Source organism: Mus pahari, chromosome 3, assembly GCF_900095145.1.
Source record: "Mus pahari chromosome 3, PAHARI_EIJ_v1.1, whole genome shotgun sequence".
NCBI classification, from domain to species: domain Eukaryota; kingdom Metazoa; phylum Chordata; class Mammalia; order Rodentia; family Muridae; genus Mus; species Mus pahari.
In genome coordinates this window covers 48,924,087-48,948,360 of record NC_034592.1, presented here as the reverse complement: position 1 = coordinate 48,948,360, position 24,274 = coordinate 48,924,087, and the positions used below count along the sequence as shown (strand labels likewise).

The 24,274-nt window shown below is 38.0% G+C and overlaps 1 protein-coding gene across 1 annotated transcript in view; it reads left to right on the top strand.

Moving 5' to 3' along the window:
- Nucleotides 1-24,274, top strand: part of Fap (fibroblast activation protein alpha) — a 75,927-nt gene that overhangs the window by 48,102 nt on the left and 3,551 nt on the right. Inside the window, exons 17-23 of the mRNA XM_021192961.2 lie at nt 235-359; nt 4,185-4,232; nt 9,391-9,489; nt 9,947-10,016; nt 10,772-10,966; nt 15,991-16,045; nt 23,795-23,894. Coding sequence (XP_021048620.1) covers nt 235-359; nt 4,185-4,232; nt 9,391-9,489; nt 9,947-10,016; nt 10,772-10,966; nt 15,991-16,045; nt 23,795-23,894 — 692 coding nt within the window. The remainder of the gene's footprint in view (nt 1-234; nt 360-4,184; nt 4,233-9,390; nt 9,490-9,946; nt 10,017-10,771; nt 10,967-15,990; nt 16,046-23,794; nt 23,895-24,274) is intronic.

Sequence of the window (24,274 nt, the reverse complement as noted above, 5' to 3'; positions counted from 1 at the left end):
AAAACCACAGAGGGCTTCTCCCTCAAAGCTTGTGCGTATTCAGGCAAAAAATGGATCAAACATCAAGCTACATCAAAACACTGTGATTCCCCTCTACTTTAAATGATATTGGCAACAGAAAAAATAGAGTGGGTTTGATGTCAATATGTAAATTAGTCACTTTACATGGAGTAGTACATTTTGATAAATACAATCTCAAAATTTCAGCTTAGCTTTATTTTCATTTCCCTCTAGAATTAGCATTGGAAACTCTCCTCCGAGCAAGAAGTGTGTTACTTGCCATCTAAGGAAAGAAAGGTGCCAATATTACACAGCAAGTTTCAGCTACAAAGCCAAGTACTATGCACTCGTCTGCTATGGTAGGTGATGGACCTGACGTAGGCATGGCCATCCCCATTGTGCCTGTCATCAGCCTTGTCACTCCATCGGATCACTTACAAGCTTTTCTTTTCTTTCTTTCTTTCTTTTTTTTTTTTTGAGCACTTGTTACATATAAGAATCTTACTGAATGCCCAAGGCTTGCAGAATGAAAAGAATAGGGAGTCATTAATCTCTCTTTTGCATTTGAGGAAACTGAGCTAACCAGCTAAGGTATGTGCCTCTGCCAGGGCTGCATCAAGAGCTGTCTGTCTCTTATCCACATCACTATGAAGTTGCATGCATACACCGTCTACCAGATAGGCACAGAAGGGGAAAGATCAAAACAGAAGTGATCTCTCTGATAAAAGTGGTTGTCCTGCTTCGGCCTCGTTTGTGGAGAAAGCGCAGTGAAGACAGATTATTATTTTAGATCTAGTTTCAATGATGTCAGAAAACGAATCTCTGTCATCTAATCCTTCCTTAAAAGTTGGAAGATATTTTGAGTAACCCATTCAAATATTAACAAATGAAACATGGTTGTACAACCCAGAAAGAATTTTCTGGTTGTTTAGTCCATGGTTTCATTTCATCAATAATTTGCTTTGTAGACAAGTTAATTCCATGCGCATGTTATCTTGAATAAATAACAAGAAATATAGTCTAAAATAAGACTACAAGCCAATGAAATCAGTGACAATTGGGGGTTTACCAGAATCTCCAGTTCTGTAATTGTTGCTTTCTCACCCTAGCTAACCCCAGTTTAAGGGTACAGGTAACATACTTGGGTAATGTACTTAGCAGGAAATTTAACCAAGTGCACACCACCCTCCTGTTTCTGTTATTAATGGCTCTGGTGCAGGTAGGTGACTGAGGGAACAATGGAGCTTTTCATCACCTGAGATCTCTACTCAGATGCAGAGGCCTCCTGTGGGCTTTCTGTAAAATGAACAAGAATTAAGGCCATCATGGTATGTCACTTCCCTTAATCCAACAATCTGGCTCTGGAACCGGAGCCACAACTCATTTGCCTGTGTAGACATGAATAAGCATTTTAACCTGAATGCTCCCTTCAAGATGGCATAAGATGTCAGTTTGAAATAACACTTTTCGTAAAATGTTTGGTCAGTGGAATCTTTGAAATGTCAAGAGATTGTTGTTCGTGGCCATATGTGCTGATTGTGATTATGGCATTTAAAGGTAAACATTAAATGTCCCTCTCAAGTTATATGCAACATTTTCCAACCCAAACTCTATATTTATGGAACATGTATCAAAAGCTTTCATGTTAAGCACATAGCATCCTTGAACTAGGGATGCGGAGGCATCTGTTTATCTCTTTCTCTCTCCTGGAAGGATGGGTGGGGCTGATCTCTTTGGTCATTCTATTTATAATTGTAAGAAGAGTGTCTAACAGAATACACAGAGGCATCATGAAGCATCAAAAGAATTACTGTCATGTGAAAACTCTACCAAGATAGTCGTCAAGAGAGTCGGGTTTTTTTTGTTTGTTTGTTTGTTTTTGTTTTTCTGTTCCATTGGCTGATAAAGGCACCAGGGTCAAATTAGCATACATGCGTTCATACTGCTGTATTTGAGTAATGCTATAGCTCTCTGGAAAAGCATGCTTACACATTTTATATCACCTCTCTTTAGTATCTACTTGAGGCTAAATATTCACTGAAGAATAGATGAGGAACCAAAGACTAAGCCCTCATCAAAAGTTGGTGGGAGAGTCCTTTCTAGAACTTGAATCGCCTGACTTTTCTACCACTCGCCCTTCCTCGGCAGTATGGTAATTTCCCATTTAGCAAAAAATATACTGTGTGGGAAGCACCACATCGTCTGGTGTTTTTGAAGCTCCAGTAAAGTGAGTCACTCCGCCATCATAGGAAAAACCTTGAAATCTTTCCCTTTAGGGGTAAGAGTAACGCCTCGTTATGTAACTTTCAAACTCTCCAAAGAACTGTTGAGCCCTGGAAGACAAGACAAATGCAGGTAAAACCATATCGGTAAAGTGGATAGAACAAAAACAGTACAGAATGGGAATATTAGGTGCTGATGCTGTGTCTCTAGGGCCGTGTCCTCATCCTGCTGTGTCATGGGCAGTCTGTCATTACTTTGTCTCTTAGTTTAAGATAAAAAGAGATGCAGGTTTCCACTACTAAAACATATATCCATGAAAATTCCATAGGATGGATATTAATAAAGCCTAGAGATTTAAACGGCCTTGTTTCCTTAGATTCTGTCCCTAAATGTCATATGCTTGTGTGTCTCTTTTGAAAACTTTTAGGAAACATTAACCCTCAGGAAAAGCTTTTCAGTTACATTCTCTTATACTCTCAAGTGTCCCAGACAGGCTGCTGGTTTTTGAGCCCGCCAAATTAAAAAAATATCTTTCTTCTATCCTCAAGTCATAATAAGAAGTAAGGCAGGAAATAAAAATATTAGCTTTATTATTTATAAAGACTGGTTGGAAAATGTGGTGAAGGAAAGGTATGTGCCTTCCAACATTGTAGCCCACATGTGCAGTTTTACAAACATGGGAACCCTTGTACTTGCAGGATTTGCCCATAGGGCTTGGCACTTAATACTCGAAGGAATAAATCAGAAGCATGTTTTCCACAGGGAGTAGGCTGCTGGGAGCAAGTGAGAAGGCCCCATTCATAAGCAGCTCTCCTTAGAACACCGAGAAGTCCTTCTTCTGCTTTACTTGGATCCAAAGACACTGTTCTAATGGGGCTCCCATAAGGTGGAAGAAAATATTAGGAATAACAAAAGCATCTATCCCGACCACTACATGGGTTGCTTCCTACCGCACTGAATCCCCTTGGCCAAGGCACTCTTTAAAAGTACTCTGGGTATTATTTTATTCTGTATTTCAGATGAATAATAGTGTTGGTTTGTTTGTTTATGTACATCCCATTAAAACAGCCAGTTTCTGACCGTTGTGATACATTGTAAGCAGTGAGGTCCTGGAGAGAGAGCCTCCACTTTGAGGACTGATTTATCAATCACTCATTACAAAAGATGCTGACAGTTTACATCCCAAGTCCACAAGTCTGGAGGTTGATCTGATAACAGACCACATCCAATGGTTTTGCTCTGTACTGGAGGATAAAATCCTGTCGGTTGCACCATCGCGTCATCAATTCAGCAGTCGCCCCAGCTCCTGGAGCTTTGGCTCAAATCTCTGTGACAAACCCTGAAGCCCATCCACCCTCATGACCCCAGCCTTCCCTCTTTAATCTCTCAATAACATCTTCTTCCTGCCATAACTTACTAACCCCCAAAATATGACCTAACAATAGCATAATAAAAAGGGAAGCAAAATTTAAAAAAAAAAATTATTTGTGTGTGTCATAGTCACAAGGATAAAAGATGTTAACTTTTATCCACCAAAGCAAACTGAACGTTCAACAGATTAGATGAAATCTAGCTACTGATGAAAGTTACTTAAAAATAAATATACAGCTAGAACTTGTCCAGTGTGGTGTGACAGCTTCCCAGAAGGCCACTTGCAGCTTCTGAGGCCTTTCTGTGTAACTAATTAGGTTTTAACCATTAAGGCTCACTCTGGAAAAGCTACAGCACAGGTAAGGCTTCTCATACTTCTGTTCTTTGACTGGGCTTTGACCTGATGTGTGTGGTTTAAATGAAACTTAAAATGTCTGCTTCTCTATGGTTAAAAAAAAAAAAAAGTACATAATGGCAGCAAAGAGTTAAAAGATGTCTTGGCACTCGTCATAACACTACGAGCAGTCCTGGCTGACAGTGAACTGTTATTTCTAACAGTAATCGCATTTTTGCTTCCGTTCTGCACACAGGCCCTGGCCTCCCCATTTCCACCCTCCATGATGGCCGCACAGACCAAGGTAATCTCTTGCATCTAAAGATATCCTGAGTTCTCTAGCGTGAGCCCCTTCAGAGGGTGGGATAGTTAGCCAACCTAGGCAAGGTGAATTGTGATGCCATGTTATTATCATAAAGTTCATTATTCCACAGATTGAAATATTGTTTGCCTTAAACCTTATCACACGAAGTCAAGAACTTCTTGGTAGCGGGGCTGTGACATGATAGAAATCACACCATAGAGATTCAATTCTTTCTTCTTCCCTGGCTTTCTAACACCACAGAAGATTAGAATCCGAGGGAAAGCATATTCGTGTAACTTCTTTCTCCTCAAAAAAGAATTCCTGCTTTTCCAGGAGGAGTTTTTTTTTTTTTTTTCTTTTCTTTTATCACCCCACATTGGCAAAAATTTCTAGACATCACTTCTTACTTCTCCAATTTGGTTCAGAGCAGAGGGTGATTATCACGCCAGCTCTTTTGTTTGTTTTGCTCTGTGTTAACAGCTATATCACATTGTTGCCATGTGTGAAAGTCCTGGAATTTGGGGATAAGTTCCATTTTTGACTGCTGTCATCATAGCTCGCCTCTACCTTGAATTTGCGACGGTGCTTAAAACGGCTCACAAGTCAAAGATGGCCATTTTTGCTCTCCACAAAATTATCTGAGTATTTAATTTTCTGGTGTTCTTCCTGCTGGTCCGGCATTATCCTCTGATTGATCATTAAACAGCACAACCAGATTGGAGTTGCTGGAGAACAGGAGGGATGTGGGGCGAAGGGGTGCTCCTGCTTTCAGCACGCAGGCCTGCAACTGTCCCTGGACACTTGGCTGACAAGTCAGGACACTACTTGGGGATTACTTTGTGTCAGTTTAATGGATCAAGAATAGGTGAAAATGAAGTCATGAAGAAAAGGCCAGGTGCTCCGGCTAGGACAGGGAGTCTGAAGTAGGACAGTGGATTTCATTTCGTTTTGAAGTTATTTTTAATCTGGATTCTAATATTGATGAAAAATAGGTTAAATTTGTTAGTAAGACACATTCAACATTGAGAGAACATTTCAAAGCAATACTACATTCAAGTCCTGAATTTTTGTTTTAATAGAAATCTCCATAGATATTTAAAGTTCTTTTTATCACCACTCTAAAATATAACTCAACTTCCTTTCCCCCGTAACATGAATTTCTATATCCTAGCATTTTTTTTCTTGATGTTCTCGTTATCTTCCAGGCAGATACTAATCTTTTGAATGCTTTTGAAGTTTTATTATACCACTCTCCATATACATCACATATATTTTTATATTTTCTAATTTAAGAAATGACTCAAAATCTTTTCGAGAACAGAGTCACCAACTTGTCTAATGAATCAGTAGTTGTCTGCAATGTAGTTGTTATTTTTCTTATTCTGTCAATCAAATCTCTGAGAAGAAGGCAACTTGAGGGCATTCGGGTCACTGTGGTCAGAAGGCATGGTTGCAGGGATTTTGAGGTAACTGGTCACGTTATGCCTACAGGCAGAGAGCAGAAAGAATACAAGAAACGGGCAAGGTAGACCAGTCTCTCAGACTTTAACTCACTTCTAGAAAGCCTCTACTTCTTAAAGGTTCTAGAACCTTCCAAAACAGTGCCAGTAACTGGAAAGCAAGTATCCAAACACAGGAGCCTAATGAGAAACATTCGTAATCAAACCATACCTTATGCTCATCACAAATATAGATTCTTAGAGCCTCCAGTCAGGTAGATTTTAAACTGGGCTTGGTAATCTATACTTTTGATTAAGATCTAACTGCTATTTTATACCAAATTCTGTGCATTACATTTTTTAAAGTTTTTTTTTTAACCCACTATCCTTTTCATTTGGTGCCAGCAATATTCATTCAGCAAATATTTTTTGAACATTTACTAAATTAGGCCATCCCCTGTGGTACTATTTCTCTAAAATGATGGAGACCAGATTGGGCATTTATTCCTACCCTCAAAGAGTTTAGAGATTAGTGGGTGATGCAAATGTATGAGCAGGCAACAATGAGAAAATGAAATGCAGTGCTAAGAGAAAGGAAATATAGGAAACATAAAGACATACAGGGAAAGCCCCTATCTGGGTTATTTCAGATAAGAAATGTATCTTAATGCTACTCATCAAACCTGAGATGTTTGAATACAAAAGAAATTGATACTGTTTGAATAACTGGCTTGGTTGGTGGCTTGACTCACAAAGTACTCACTGTAGAGAACAGAACTTGGAGGAGATGGTAAAATTTGTTTAACATACGGATAGGATATTCACATGGAACTGGTTGGCCTACAGTGACCTGATTTGGGGATCTGAATGTCAAAGTAGCAGTTGTACTGAAGATTATTATAAAGAAGCTCTTAGCTTGTGGACTGTGGGAAGCTACGTAACGCCATTACAAGATGGCGAGGTGGGCGTCCACAGTGGACAACTTGGTATCAATGGCCTTGAAAGTGCTGAGATGGTAAATTAGTAAAAAGTGAGCCAACTATGTTTTAGAGCAGGTTCTAGAAAGCAGGGGTAGAGGTAACAAGGTTAAAGCAAGGTAGGACCTGCCTAAGAAATTAGTGGGAGTTTGTTTTGACAAAGCCACCAGTGCTTCTAGTGCATATATCTGTGAAGAGAGAAGAAAGGCTGGTTCTACCTAGGGACAGTTAGTGTTTTGTAAGATGATAAATACTTGTTGAGTGTTGACTGCAGAAAAATACGAGACTAAAGAAGATTGAAGAATGCTAGGTGCAGAACATGGCACACATCTGCAATTCCAGTGCTGAGAGGTAGAGAAATGGCATTAGAAATTGGAGCCTAGTCTTGACGACATATGTATCCTATACTGTACAAGCCCTAAGAGATAGAATAAGAAAGTCCATGAAAGGTGTGTGGAGGGGGAGGCAGTAGGGTCCAGAAATACATGAAGAGATTGATCTCCTGTAATGAGAAAGGATGAAGAGGTTGTGGTGGTTTCTTTAAAGTTTGAAAACACTAAAGAAAACAGTAGGTTTCATTTCCATTCAAAGAAGAAAATTGTTTGAAAACAGCAGATTATACTGGAACCAGATACTATGGAAACCCAGAGAGTTGGCACTTAATATTGAGGGCCCATTTGAAGTTTAGTTGCTTTGGACAGTGCAGGTTCTCATTAAAATAAGTAACCAAATGACCTTACTTATCGGTTTCTCCACAGATTCTTCACAAAGTTTAATTAATAGAAATATATCTCTTTAATATGACTTAAACAAAAACTGAATATAAGATCTATCACTTTTAAAGTTCAGCTGAGTTTTGTCATAATAAAGTATGTACAAACATATGGAATATGGACTCCATAACTCCATAACCTCAGTGGGGGAGCAATGAGCATAGGAAGATGAGCAAAGGAAAGACAGTATATGGTGGACTATCCGACCCCTTACAACGTGATGGTTCATAATGCTCCACAGAAAAGTTCAGTTGCCACCTCTCACCCTTACCATAGTACTAGGAAATTCAATTTGTGCTTTAAGAAGTAGGACAACTTTTTGCTCACTATTTAGAAGAATATGACTCTAACTACAGAGGCATTCATTAGATTTTTCAACCAAACCTGGTACTTCATTAAGTCATAAATTTGAAGGTTCATTAATTAGCAAGAGAATGGCAATAAACTTAAAAGTCATACAATGTGAGAACACTTTCTATTTCCTGTCTATATGGTCAGATAACAGGAATAGCAATCGTGAGTCCATTACCTGCTCTCTCTCCACTCTGGCCTCCTACAGGATTCACTTCTGGAGGAACACCACAGAGAGACTCCACACGAGGGGAGTCAGTAGCTGGATTCACTTAAATGTGTACATTTAATTTTTATGAGTTTTAATGTGTAGTATGTCATAAGTATTTCTTTTCTGATGGGTTACCCAAAGCTAATGTGAAACTTATTATGTCTTTTATATAAATCATATCCAAAGCATTTATACGTGTGCTAAGATTAAATATAACACATTTTGGCGCAAAGTGCCATGAACATATGAAAACAGAGAGCTCTACGGGATGTGGCTTGGCAAACAGAGTAGTTATAAGTCTCCAGTTCACTGTCTTCAGTGACCGCTTTTCAAAAATGATTGTAAACAAAAATCTTCAGGATTCATTTTGTAGCAATTACCATATCTCACAAGTCATCTACTTTTCTGTTTCACAGAAAAAAAATTCTAATTCCACATATTGTATGAAAGACTAATTTTTTTCGTGAAGATGCTAGTATCAAATTAAAACTTATTTTAAAGAGATTTCTTAATATAAACCCATTTACATGTATTGCCAATCTATAACACTCAGAGGATCAACTGATTTATTCAGTTTGAAACATTAAAGTGTGAAATACAGCCGAGTTCAAGGATGAACACTAGCTTTCGTTGTATTCTGAGGGAGGGAGGGTCGTAGGCTTTCAATGGAGCTGATCTTGACTTCACCATGTAAACCAAGCTGGCCTTGGACTCCTGGAGGTCCTTCCTTCTCAGTCTCCAAGGGCTGAAATGCTAGGCAGGAGCCACTAATTCTTACTGTAAACAGCAGCGTTTAGATTGTTTTTCAGGCCCAAGACAAAAGACCGTGTGTTGCTCTTTGACAAAGATAGACAACAGCTTTGGGAGAAAGACTTTGAAAGAATCGTGTACGTGGCAATTTGTTTTTGAAAAAAAGATACATTTCTATATTAATCTGATGGAACAGGAAAAGGTCAAGATATAAATATAAAAATCTCAGAAGGGAGATTTAATTCCTCATGCTGAATACATTAGCTTTACAGTGATCTCACCCTCTCACTGAGATGGGTCAATCATCCAGAGACTGTATTTTCCCCTTTCGCTCAACGTTGAAAGAAATGTCACCTAGTCAGCCTCTTGGCTTCAAAATGAAAGACTACAGTCGGATAGGGGACAAGATGGTCAAATGAACGTGGTTGCTTTGATACTTTTGCTTAAAATGCTGGAAGTGTTAGGGGCTTTGAGGACCCTGGTTGGATGTGATGTCCTCACACGTTGGCATCTTGACTGCATCATGACTGCCACTGTGACAGACCCTTACTCAGTCACACCAGGGTCACCCATACAGGCCAAAGGAATTTCATGAAAGAAGTTATTTATGTAAAGAGTATAAACTGAAGGTGAACATTATATAAATTTTTTTTAAAGAAATACAAGTATTAGAAGAAAACAAAGAACTAGAAAATGCTCTGAGAAATGTCCAGCTGCCTACAGTGGAGATTAAGAAGCTCGAAGATGGTGGAATGAGTAAGAAATTCTAAAACTTTCTCACTTATTGATGTGAAGGTGAACACTTTGCTTGCTCAAAATAAAGTCACTTAGTAAATGTTATAGTCCAAGCCATATGATATAAGCTCTCATTTAAAATAGCCTTTCCCTAACAACATTTATTTTTGTTAAACATTTTAATATGATTATAAATACAGTTGACCATCTACTTTTCCATAGCTCCCTCTCTACACTGACATTTTTAAAAGAAGAGTTTATCATATTTTAATTTTAAAATAGACGCTTGTAGCGCATACAGGTATTTTGAGGATTTATAGTCATTTGCAAATTAGACATGAAATAGGTCATAAAGTCAATTGGAAGTACGTTCTTAATCCTTAATGATTTACTGGGTTGCTTTTGTGGTGTACATTGTTTTAAAAAAAATAACATACATGTGATGAAATAATTATTCTCCCTTCTTCTGTTTTCAAAGCGTTCTGGTACAAGATGATTCTCCCTCCTCAGTTTGACAGATCAAAGAAGTACCCTTTGCTAATTCAAGTGTATGTAATATTTTGTGTAGTGTAAAAGCTATTTACTGAAAATATGTTGGATGAAGCGCACATTTATGAAATAGAATGAACCATTCTCCTTGGTAACAGCTCCTATTGATGCTGTTTTTATATATTCCCCCAACTAATCAGAGTAAATAAAATATGGTTATTTAAAATAGATCGAGGAAGTTTTGAGATTTGAGATGGACTTGCCTGCATTTGCTGTGTTGAGTTTCCTTGGGATGGGCAAATTGCCGAATGTGTCAGAATACCTTTGAGATAGAGAGATTGCAGCCAAAAAAAAAAAATAGTGTAAATCATCTTAACATCTTATGTAATTGAGTTAGAAATGAAATAAAGGAATGGAATACATTTAGTGGAATCGCACCCAAAATCAGTGCTGACCTACACACAATTTGCTTAAAACACCATGCATTTTTTTTTAGTATATCTTATGTCTGCTTTTAGCAAGTGGCAGGTGGCAGAAATGACGAAAAACCCACACATATTCCTTGAAATGCCAACCCTAGATGTATCCGTTTTGGGGAATAGGAGAGGCTGTGTCCCAAAACAACTTCCTTGTAGCAAACCTCTGGGAAAAGCCTGATCTCCTCTTGATTTAGAGCCAGCTCTAATGCTATTGATATTGAAATTTTTATCACATAATGGGACTGGGAACTGCTGAAATCTGTGCTAGACTGCGGTGGGAAACTAGATTTTATTTTTAAAAAAAAATTCAGACATTATTTTTTATTTTCCTTTAGGTATGGTGGTCCTTGCAGCCAGAGTGTTAAGTCTGTATTTGCTGTTAATTGGATAACTTATCTTGCAAGTAAGGAGGGGATAGTCATTGCCTTGGTAGATGGCCGGGGCACTGCTTTCCAAGGTGACAAATTCCTGCACGCCGTGTATCGAAAGCTGGGTGTGTATGAAGTTGAGGACCAGCTCACAGCTGTCAGGTGAGCCCCTTTTCAACAAACTGTCCACACACACACAAGTGCAGCATCACTACTGTAGACCCTACAGGGGCCCCTGAATATGGTGGGTGTGTCCTGCCTCTGAGCCATAGTTTCAGTCACGTTTACAATTCCTAATGACTTCATTCTTCTTCAGCCTGGCTTATTGACTTGGTACAAATTTATTATTATTCTTAAAGGCATCTTCTTGGTCAAATACGGGGAAAGCTGTTCATGGGAAAGGGCTAATAAAGGTGAAGAAAACTGCTTGGTAGATCCAAGACATTCCAACCGCACTTTTTATTGATTATCATGGCCCACAATTGCAAAACAGAAAGAAAAGAAAATTACATAAGTTTGGTGATATCATCAGTAAACCAAATACCTGAATATACTCAATTGTTGTCAGTCCTCCTCTTTAGAATTGGTTCAGATTTTCATAGTCACTGCACGTCCTAGGTGTTGGAAGTTCATTTGTGAATAATCTTGCTGTCGTTTTTTACTATGCTATCATGAGAGTAGATGCTGATTTTCATTTGTCAAAAAGCTCCTGTTTTCATATAATAGATGTGATATTCTGAAAATATTTAGAAGGAAGACAGATATAATTTCTTCTTCCCCAGCTATATTTCGAACCACAGTTAATGGACCCATTGTCGTTTTTAGAATCTAAAACAGTGTTGTCGATAAAATGCTACTGTCCTAAGGGCAGTAAACAGGGTTGCCCTGAACTCTTCTTACTGTAGAGCGAGGAAGTGAAGCCGGTGAATAAGAGTCTTCCAGTCTGGAAGCTATGGGCTAGCTGGCTGGCTGCACTCATAGATATAGATGATTTTGCCCATGCAACATCTAAAGACTGAACAATGATTCACAACAAAGACCAATTTAAAAAAAAAAAACAAAAACTCAGTAGAATATCTCTTATCCCTTTAGTGTCACTGATATTAGCAATATTGATCAACATATACAAAACAAATTTAATTTAACAGCTAGGAAATAGGTCCAGACAGCACTTTATTTATTTATTTATTTATTTATTTATTTATTTATTTATTTATTTATTGTATTTCTGACTCTAGTCAAAGTAGAAAAATTTAGATTCAGATATAACTAATTTTATTCTAGAAAGGCAATCATGACTTATCCATTCAACATTTCTTCCCTTTAGTGAATAGTCATTTATGCACAGACAAAACATGTTCAGTTAGAACAGTCAGTCTTAATAAGAGATAGTAAGTTAATGATTACGTTGTTAAAGAACATGAAAATTTATAATTCGCCTCTCACTTTTGGAAGCTACATGATCTTCATTGATCCAGACTTGATATTTTTACTATTAATTTATTTGGAAGAATTTTGTCCAATGAAGAAACAGTTCAAGATTAACTCCACTGGGGCAACAGAAGATTTTGTATTCTGCTTATTCTGCTTTTGTTTGTTTGTTTGCTTTTATTTTTGCAGTGTTAGAAGGCAAGTCCAGGAGCTAAAGCCTTACCTACTGAGCTAAAGCCTCAGCTTAGTTTTCCCAGACTTTGCTGTACCCTGTCAAGAGTATGAATACATTTGTTGGCCTTCCAGCTTTAATTTTTTTGGGTAATTTGCTAGAGGCATAACTTGGATCTTGTCTGTTAATACTTAAACTATGCAAAACACCAAGGAAATATAAACCAAAAATTTTGCAAAGGCATGAAGATAAAAAATTATAAATTGTGTCTTGAGTTTAAGTGCTTTCTCAGGTTGACAGAATTATAGGGTGGTTTGTTTTGTTTTGGGCTTAAAACGGCCAAAATCATACAGTTCACTAACAACAAACTCTGTCATGGTATTTAAACCATTGATTTACTATCACAAATATAGTACTCAACAAGAAATGAATTCTTAATTTGCTCTTATGAATGAAATAAAAGTATAGATCTGAAGCCCTGGTAAGGACCTTAATGAAAATTGTTATTTCTGGTATTCAGTGTTTAGGACAGAGATCCTTGAATCCCTTCTGTCAATTTTGTAATAATACTAACTTGTCTTTGGTACTTGATTGCAGATGTAACAGAGGTAGTAACTGGTGATCATTTCTTTCCCTGAACCTTTTTTCCTAGAATGTTATCTGGAGAAAGCTCTCCTGATATAGGGCAAGCATACCACTACCGTGTGCTCAGCCACTTAATGCATGCCAGGTTTTAATACGTGCTACCATATTACACTCTGTACAAAGCAGTGCAATTCTTGCTTCCAACACATTTGCAATCTGGTAAACATGGATAGGTGGTGCTCTAAGGGGAAGCATTACTGTTAGATGGATATTTTAGTAAGTCCCTCATGGAGCATAGACCATAGAGCAGCTGCAAGACCCATTCAGGCAACACATGCAACAGTGCAGAGAGTTCCTGGGCTGGCCCTAGCTTTGTTTGAAATCTCTGTTACGTGAACATGGAAAAGAGACCTTAGGATCCAGTTCTTCACAAAAGGAAAGGCTAAAAAGGAAAGAATGAGATGATCCCAAGAGTGATGCAACCCCCTATCTCCCAAGGCAGCCTTTTAGGAGTCAGACAGCAAACACATATCCTGAAGAAACGGATTTGCAAGCCCTTGGCTGTCACTCTCGAATCAACCCAGAAACGGAATTGTTTTCCTTGAATCTCTTATAAAATTTTATATAGGTGAATTTTCTACATGTAAACAGAAAACCATGCATGTGCATTTGAAACAGCAGTAAATACCAGTCAAGCCAAGCTAATAAAGGCAAACAAAGTAGAAAAAGGAGGAAGAGCGGACCAGTATCACCTCATAGCCTGCCCGTGCATGAGAATATCTGTGAAGAACAGATGGTAGCGAGTTCCCAGCACTGGAGGAGAAGGAACATGGTTCCTTCAGGCTTCTTGGAAAATGCCACATTTAAGACAATCACAAAATTTCAGAGATTATAGGGTCAGCTCCATTCATTAGGAGTATATTCAGCATTGTATATAGTCCCATAGTCTTAATTTTATGTGATTTAAGTATTAATGATGAAAAATTGAAAGAGAAAAAAATATATATTATCACACTTACAGATAGTGTCAAATGAAAATTTCTCAAATAGCATAATTGGTCACAAGGTTTCATGATGACCTTAGCCCAGAGTCGTTTTTTTGTTGTTTTTTTTTTTTAAATGGGGAAAATATGTGAAGTTCAGTTTAATCTCTAATATTACAAAAACACCTTATTCTTGTGTTGCTTTAACTGTGTTGATTAATCCATATTATCAGTAGTTTCGGATATCTCGCCTTCCAGGAAGCTTTTCGGATTTTGAGGATGAAATTTATAGAGCCTTGTTGATCTCAAAAGCTTGTATTATCTAGCTAACCTTTAACCTAGTTCTGCCACATTAAGTGTTAATGTTTCATTTCCATGTTAACCACTAAACTATCATTTCCTGTAAATGTCATCCTTTCAGAATAAACCCAGCCAGGGAGCGGATAAGAATTTCCTGTTTCCTATGTATCACCTGCTATTTGCTTTGGGCCCCAGATACAAGGCAATATGATTGTTAGCCTCTGGAAGATCATAAAATCATGACCGATTTTATGACTCAGAACTGTCTTCCAACACCAGTAGTGAGACTATCTTTTAACAAGAAAGTGAACCTTCTCAACTCCCATTTTGATTTTGAAACCTGTGGGAGAATGGCTGAAGGGCCACGTCTCCTGCACATCTGCTCGCTTTTCCTTGATCAGCTTCCACACAGGTAGAAATTCTCCATTTGCTACTCCATTTCTTCCCTGTACACTCAGTGTCCTTCAGAATTCGTGTCGGGTAAGCTGTGACTAACGGGGCCTCTTCCCATCTGTCTGTCCCGGGCATTTGCCCAACTCCTCAGTGCGTCAGAAACGTGCATGCTGAGTCGATGCAATGAGCGAAATGGTTGCTATAAAATCCCTTTAAGTAATTCTACAGAGCTGGCAAAAAAGGTTCAGAGGTAGAGCACTAGCATAGGAAACCTAAGGACCTAGGTTCAATTCCCAGAACGACAAAAGAAAAGGAGAAAGTCCGTTATTCCACTAACAACAACAACAACAACAACAAAACAACAACAACAACAACAACAACAAAGACATACCTGTTGTACTTCCGGGGAATGGACGAGAAAGGCATAAAGAGAAAGCAGAGGCCACACCAATGTGATTTGGGGACTGTGCCTCACTGGGTCCCTCCTTTCTATCGGCCTGTTGTGGCGCTCTCCAGGGCCCATTCACTGCCATCATCCTTTCTTTCTTCCCTTGCTTCTGGTCTCTACAAAGTTTTCTTGAGGCTCTCAACCCATTCTCCCAATATGTATCATTCTCTCTAGACTACAAGAGAATCGAGGCAAAAATGAACAGCAAACCTTGCTTTGGAGGCTTCCCGGGACTTTTAAAGGTTGTTTTTCTAGTAGTCTGTTATTCCTAAGGGAAAAAAAAATTATTTTGAAAACGTTTTGGAAATGTGATGGAGCCGAGCAAATCATTTCAACATTTTAAGAGGATACATGTAGATAACAAAAGTTGTCCATACCATAGCAAATTGGAGGGCTCCTGTTTCTGAACGGCAAGAATAGATTTTTTTTTTTCCCCACTGAATAGGACTTAATATCAAAATGATGGTTATCAACAACTATGCAAATAAGGTGATACAACTTTAATAAAAATTGAATCAGCAGTGAAACGAAAGTCCTTTCCAAGACCCAAGGATTGGAAAATTTGGCATTAGCAGCGATGTCATCGTATTCTAACGAGGCAATCTGGGGACAGGGTTTGATAACTCACAAGATTCAAACACTGGACCTGAGGACACTGGGATCAATAAGGATGAAGAGTGGCATCTAAGATGATCCTTTTATCCTCTGTAGAAAACATGACAATATTATTTGTAAATGCAGCCTTATTATGCACGTGTTTAAACAAAGAGATGAAGCGTTTCTATTAAATCTTTGGATTAAATATGCTTGTGTAATGAAGTAAATGTCATGTGTACACAATTAAAATTCTAAAAATTTGTTTCTTTCACTTCAGAAAATTCATAGAAATGGGTTTCATTGATGAAGAAAGAATAGCCATATGGGGCTGGGTGAGTTGTTTTATATATTCTCTGCCTGTTACTCGGCTCGGTAATCCTCATTTTCGAAAGTGTTCGCTTAGAAGGTTTTTCATGAAATGTCAGTGTTGCAACATAATTTAATCTGTCAATAGAAACAGTCAATTTGGATAATACCAGCTTTGAAGTGGTGGTTTTAAGTGTTTGTTCCTTTTTTTCCTGATTTAATTTCTTTATTGTATATCAAACGAATGCATAATTGACACATTTTTGCTTAATTTTTAATACTAAATTAAAGCATATTGAACTGAACTATACCCTTCAAAGATTTGATTGCCTCCCTGATTTTAGATTTAATGTTTATTTTATGTTTTGTATTTCTTTTTAATAAAAATCTGAACTAAGGGTTGAAATGATAGGAACTTTTGGTATAAACATTGCTTAATATCTATCTAGACCAGTGTAACAGAGCTGTTAGGCATTTTTGTCTTTGGGGAAAATCAAAGTATCCCTCTAGACCCAATGTGCATTGGTCCTAATTTGAAAGGAAGCATCATTTGTCTCCCTAGCTATTGGTCGTGGAGATGACACTCCCCCACTTGTGAGGACTGATACTTTTATTAACAATAAACACAAAAATGAGTGGCAGACATTTTTAATTGTGGGCAATGAAGTCATTGGACATGCTAGGGAAATATTGGGAAAGTTTAAGTTTGCCCATTATGAATTATGATAATTACCCTTCAAAGAAGTCTCCCTGCTTCCCTTTTTGGTCTGGATTTGGACATTTGCAAGTCAATTTGCATCCAGTTGGGCTTGGGTTGTTTGTCTTGGCTGTTTTCTGTGAGAGAACCATGCACAGGATGGATGGAGGGAGTGAACACACACACACCCCTCCCGCATTGAACAGAATCTGCAGGATCCAGCTCAACTCTGAGCTCAGTGACCAGATGAAGGGCTGTTAGGAATTTGGAAAGTTGTTATTGCAATCCAGTTGCTCCTTCTCAAAACTATCCAATGTTAAGTTTCTAAGCAGGGTGGGATTCAAATGGGTAGAAGCAAGTGAAATATTTTTATAGGGGAATATTTCAGATAAGACCTTGCCTATTATCCATTTTTTTGTTTGTGTTTTTGTTTTTGGGGAAATTTCTAAAGTAGATCTTTGACAGAGTCTCATTTTAAGCAAATCATGTATAATCATTAACATTTTGCTTAGAGCAATGCTTTATTTTTTTTCTGTAGGTTCTGAGTAACCCTAAAGTAGAACATTCCATTTGACATACTGAACATGGTTAGGTATTAGTTTGTTAGAGAATCTTTTATTTGGGCTGACCTGAAAACCAACTCATCATCCAGCAGTGCATTTAAATCAACTCAGAATCCTTCAATAAAAGAAGCTTACCATATCTGATTATGTAAATGCCATCAGAAGAAAGAGTATTTTATTTTTCCTGCACTGCTAACTCTCTCGCATAGCCATGATCATGAAGCAGACTTGTAGGAACATTTTTTTAAAGGAGAAAGCAATGAGTGGCTTATCAATGCATGCCATACCTGAGTAGACCACAAGTGGCTGGAGGAAACAAGGTACCCATAATGCTATGCCCCTTTATATATCGGTTCTTCTAGTTTGGGACAATCCTTTAACCCATATGTCTGGTCTCTGACATCCATTCCTTCATCCTTATAAATCATCATTATATTTTAACTAGGTCCTCTGTTAAGCAATTTATTTTATTTTTTCCAACACAGTCTCATGCATCTCAGATTAGCTTTCAACTACCTATATATCTGAGAGTGACCTGGACCTTCTGCTCTTCACAAATCTACCTTCCAGGCACTGTGATAACAAGCATGAACTACTTTCCCCAATTTTACATGATAGTGGAGTTCTACCTTGGTCTTTATGCATGCAAGGCAATCACTATATGTACAGAATCACATCCCCAGCCCTCACACTAGGATCCTTAGGGATAGAAGAGTGATTCAGTCCTAGACTTGACTTTCATATAGGGGAAGAATATAGAAAACCCATGGTTTATCGAAAGATATACTTGTGCATAACAGCAGGGAGGAACGTAGTTAATTGCATCTGTGAGAGTTAATAGAGACACCAGATATGAATCAGCATCTTTGATAGCCAATAGTAGTTTAGTAAATGAGCATTCCAGAATGTGAAGACCACATTTATTCTCATCTTGATAAAGCAAAGAAGCATTTGTGAGTTGGTCAAGAGTATGAAAAACTTTGAAAGGCTAAAGACTCATAAAGTTTGGAGATGTCTGAAGAAGTAAGTCATCAGATAACAAGGACCTACTTGGCCACACAAAGGAGAGCATGTGTAGCTTTTTGCATTCTGTGCCTCTGTGATCATGAATCCATGGGTTCCTTAAATGTTAGTATATCTCTGAGTGTGGTCTTCGCCCATCAATGCTCTGTAGGCCATTGGAGCAAACTCTAGGGTTTCAAGCATGATATGGTTGCAGAATCTGGCATTTTGCACCCCTTTTTCTTCTGAGTCTTATAATTCAGTTGCTTGTCTGTCATCTCTCCAGGACATAACATACATGGGCATCATTCTTAGTTTACTCCAAACTAACCTTATTATGGTCTAGTTTAAAACCAGTCTTCATCATCTCTGAAGACCTCGTCATTTACTGAGTCATCCAAATTTGAAAGCTTAAAAGCTTCTTTCCTTTAGGCCTCTTTCCGAGTCCAGAATTCTGATGATGAGTGAACTCTTTTTTCCACTTCAAACTGTTGAATAGCTATTACTGTCCCCAATGGCATTGTTTAGTTTGAGCTTCTTCATGAGTCATTGGGGCAGAACTTCTAATGTTAGGCATATATCTATCACCCCAAAAGCTTATTAAAACACAGCTTCCAGATCCTTACCACCAGAGAGTCTGCTAAGGCTCAGAACTGTCATTTATGATCAGATTTTAGATAATGCTGATGCTTTTGGTCTATGGTCTTGGGTTGGTTAGTTTCTAATAAAATTATTTTAATTGCTTTTTAACTGACTTGGACAGACCTCAACAACTCCAGTGTTGTTTAAAATGTTGTCATTTCTAAAGCATTTTTGTTTTGTTTAGTTTTTGTTTTTTATTCTTTGACATATATATATATATATATATATATATTTCAATATACATACATACATACATACATACATACATATATACATACATATTCAACAGAAAATTCCATAACAAGACACAAAGATACAATAAGACTAGGCACAAACCTTCATATTAAGGCTGGACAAGGCAATCGAGTAGAAGAAGAGAGTAATCAAAGAGTCAGAGACACCCTTAAGAGACCCACAAAAACACCAAGCTAAGAAGCATAACATATATGCAAAGGACCTAGCACAGACCCATGCAGACTTCATGATTGCCATGAAACACAATTTTTAATGTGTTATTTTTCTACTTCTTTATACTTTGGGGTTCCATGGTGATCACAATATAATAAATAGCAAATATATATATCCTGTCCCAGGTCCTCAGCTACCTTGCTCCTGCTGCCTTTTCAGTCGTGTTTCTCCCAGGTCTGATACGTAGCCAAGCTGGTTGTGCTTTGCTGTTCTTGTGTGGCCTTATAAACTTCCTAGCAACACTTCCATGCACTTCTTCCAGTGCTCACCCTGCCCCCCCTCTAAAACAGAAAGCCACTCATTCCTTAGGATCCAGCCCAATGCAACAATCTAAGTGTCTCTTTAACTCTGCACTCTTCTTCTTAAAGGCGCAGGCACCTCTTTGCTTCCTCCACAAGCATCGAGGTTCTTCAAGAGAATGGATTATATCTTTTTTTTGATAGCTTTTTTTTCTCAGATGTTTAGCAAATATGTAATCATGTCAAGCATCTCTGATATTACTTAAACTGAATTTAATCCTGAACCTTCATGTTCTCCCAAAATTGTCTCACTCATATCAAGAGGGTTTGTTTTTTTTTCTTTTTCAAGAAAATAGTCTATGATCTACCAGTTTGGGAAATAGATATTTATTTAGAATAGTGCATTTTTAGTCCCGTTGAAGACTAAGAAAGAAGCTTTAAAAAAATTTTTTTGTTTAGCATAAAAAGTATTTTATCCCACAATTATTTATTACTCCTTTTTCCATAAATATGTATTAACAGTAGTTTTCATGGCTTTATCTATGAGAAGAGGAGCTGTTGATGTTAATAATGCCACCCACCGTATTGGTGTCTTAGAAAGATAATGTCATAGGATAGAAGGTGGCCTGAGACTAGAAAGCAAGGCTACAGCATTAACACTAGGTACAAATTGCGAGGGCTTGCAATTAGCCAGAGAAGCAGGCATTTGGAAGAGCCCATAGTCTTACAGTTCCCTTAAAGACTAGTAAGAGCCTATTGGAAACTGGAGATATGGCGGAGGAAGACTTTAAGAATTGATTATAACAGATTCTCAGCTGCTAATATTTCACATCAGAAAAGAAGTTATCCTTTCCTGTGTAATAGTAAGCATTTCTGTAGCCTATTAAATAGATCATGTCTAACCCCACAAATACTGTTTACAATTGGTTTGTCAGTAAGTTTCATATCCTACACTTTCTATCCAGATATAGATTTTTTTTAAAGGAGGAAGGAGCAATTTTGGCACTACTTTTTATTATGTGGGTGAGATAACCAAAGATTTATAGCCCTCATTTTAATCAGTTGCAAAATATGTTATGTCTCCATCATGGCATTTAAGAAATGTCCATTCATTCTAATGCTTTCTAATGGGTGTAGGTTTGCCTTTGGGCCACTTGCCAATACTTCGAGACATTTTAGGTTTTTGCTCAAGAGAAGGGCTATCGGTATGTGGGACAGAAGGCCAGGGAGAGGTTTAAATGCTCAAGGCTGCCCAAGAAAGCCTATAACATGTGGTAAAATCTTGAATGCAATGAAAAATTAAAGCAATTATTCTTACTGTTCAAGAACAGGGAGAGGTTTGTGTAAACTATTAGAAAAAGAAACTGCACTTGCAGGCTTCGCTTTGTTAGTGAAGGCCTAGCCAGGTGGTGTTGAATAAGCATCAGTTCATTATTTAATCTTAGTTCCTTTCTCTTGCAGTGACTAATTATAAGCGATTTGAATTGCTATGTGAGAACGATGTAAATGTAGAAAGAATACACTTCTAATGAGGGACCATGTTAAACTATATTATTTCTGCCAAAAGAAGTTGCCCTGGTGTGGGGAAACAGGAAATGTCATGGGTTGCTAAGGCAGCCCTTCTGGGTTTGAGCCCTACCTCAGGTTTTTATTGATTCTGCAGCTACTGTCTGAGCTTCAGCTTCTCCTTGATAAAAATGCATCAACAATTTCTTTCCCTGGTCACTGTGGGAATTACGGAAGATAACAGTGGAATTATGTATTCAGTAAATATGTATTTTTATCCCTCCTGCATACCAGGCCATATTTTCAGTGTTGGGAATAGATCCATATGCAAAACAAACAAAACTCTCTACTTGCGAAGTTGGAGAATAGTGGGAGAGAAAGATAAATAAGTACAATACAAAATGTTGAGAGATGGGAAGGGATATTCAAAAATGCAAAATAAAACATGATAGGAGGGAAGCGAAGAGCTAGGTGTAAGTGAATGGTTTGAAACTAGAAAGCAAGAGAGGCTGTCTGGAAGTGAGTTAAGACTTGAAGAAGAGACATGAGGTGTGAGGCCAGCTGCTTTCAGGGGGAAGAGTTATTATCCAGGTGGAAAGTCACTGCATTTGCAAATGTCCTGAGGCCAGATCACATTTCCACAGTTCAGAGAACAAGTGGGAGGCAAAAGAGGANAAAANAAANAAAANAANACAAAAGAGACCAAAAAAAAAAAAAAAAAGAAGAAGAAGAAGAAAGAAAGAAAAAGAAAAATAGCAGGGGGTAGGGATGGGGGCTGGATGGACAAGACACATTGTGTGGTACACCAGTTCTCAGCCAGAAAAAGTGTTAGCTAGTTATTGTTATTGTTGTTAGGTAAAATGTCCCAAAGTGTATGATAGCTTAAATAAGAGCGTCCATACCCCTGTTTTAAAATTCTGTGCCCTTCCAGGAATGATTTTAAAGGCATCCTTCATTTCAACAAAATGGCAAGGCATCTAAGTGCAAAGGACACAATTCTAGAATTCTCTTGGCCAATCTGCTCTGTGGGCACATTTCTTACAGCAGCCTCCCACTCCGCCGAGGATCCCCACTCGTGAGAGAGCAGAAAAAGTCAACGCGGGTTCTTTTCTAGCCCTCTTCATTTCTACAATAGGAATCCCTTTTCCGGGATGCCTGGGGATTTAAAGTCAAACCTCGTGTTGTGCCATGGATGCAGTATGATTTTGTTATTACCAATCTCTAGACAATATTTGCATCCTATCTGAAAACAGAGGAAAAAAATATATGTATACATATCTGAACCCAGGGCTGTAACCTAATCCATGAGTTGGTATATATTATTAATGTGTAAGGTTTTGAACATAGATAGATGTTTGAGGAGATCTTAATACGTACTAGGAATCACAATGTCCTATCACATATTCTCTGCTCAGAAACATGGAGAGCAGAGGGCATACCAAATGTTATCATTTTAGTAAATGTTCCTTTTTCCTGTAAAATCATGAACAACGGAGGTCTTAGGTTCACCCTGCTCTCATTTGAAAATGAAATTAAAGAGGAAGGAAAACCTTGCCATCCAGGAACAGTTCTTGCTGTCCTACTAATGAAAGCAAATTGTTTTCATAAGTGAAATTTGAAACCGTGTAGACAATTTCACTTACCAGGATGATTTTCAAACCCAAATGTTCCTTCTGCTTTAAAAAAAAAATCTATTTTCCCCTATTAAAACCTAGTTTAGTTCTCCTCCAAATATAAGAAAAAGAGGCCACAGTATAATTGGAGCAGCCTATTTTATTCTGTGGTTTGCAGCCAAGGGCCCTCAATAAAATTCCCCAGAGATGGAAAAATAAAACCATAAAGTACTTGGAGGATTCTTCACTTAAGAACAAATGCAACAGAATTCTTAGCTAGGCTTCTACTCCTATTTCATGAGTTTAAACAGTGGGCCTGCTTGCACCTCTCTGCTCTTCTTCTCTGCCTTCCTCTTCCTTGCACTGCCCCTATCCCTCTTTAAAGATACCAACAACTTTCCTTCGTTTGGGCTGCGTTGACCGGATTCCCCCAAACTGCCCATAACCCATATAGCAAACAACTGCAGCCGTATCAGACTCATAACATAGGAAAAGCTGTAGCTCCAGCATCCTCCTCATGGGACTGCTCTGAGTGCTAGAAAGCTTCTTACAGTTTGGAAACGATTCCCTTTTTCTGTGCATCTCTTTCAAATAGAATCCTGTTTGTTTGTTTGGTTGGTTGGTTGGTTAGTTGGTTGGTTGGTTGGTTGATTGGTTGGTTAGTTGGTTGGTTGGTTGGTTAGTTGGTTTAGTTTCTTGTTTAACAAAGACCTAGTTAGAAAGCTCTTTAAAAAAGGAAAAAAAAAAAAAGAGTTTTGACGTTTTATAGAAACTTTGTAATCCCATTTATCTCTTAAACATTGTCTGCCCTGTTTTCAGGCACTTTGCTTTGATCCGGCCATTAATTATTATCTGATTTATCAGAAATAAAGTTACTGTAGTAGTTTGCTGCTGATGTACCTGGTGGGCATTTAACCTACTCTACAGAGTGACCCAGCTCCCCCACCCCATCCCCGCTCCCTATTCTTGTTGTGTGTAGACTTTAAAAACACACAGATGCTTTTGAGCTTGTGTCTGGGGCTGACCAATAACAATGTCTCTACAGTCCTACGGAGGTTATGTTTCATCCCTGGCCCTTGCATCTGGAACTGGTCTTTTCAAATGTGGCATAGCAGTGGCTCCAGTCTCCAGCTGGGAATATTACGGTATGGAAACATTTCATAAATGCTGCTGTGAAAACATTTAACACATAATTACTCCATATTTGAGGTTGCTAGGAAAACAAACTATGCAGTAAAGTTCACCCCAGCATCACCGGGGAAAATATAATCTATAAATGAGGTTGTTCATATAACTCATTATTATCATGCTTTAACTCCAGTGGTTAAAAAGAGAAAGAACTCTTCACAGATCCTATATACTTATTTTCTCCCACAAACTTTGATCTCTTGTGAAAAAAAAAATCTTTAACATCAGAGCTAACTCTGTTTTTGAAGGCACATAACTCTAGCAATGATTACTTTTAAGCATATCTTTTGCAAATCAAGTCAGGGACCAAGGAATGAATCTATATATATATATATAT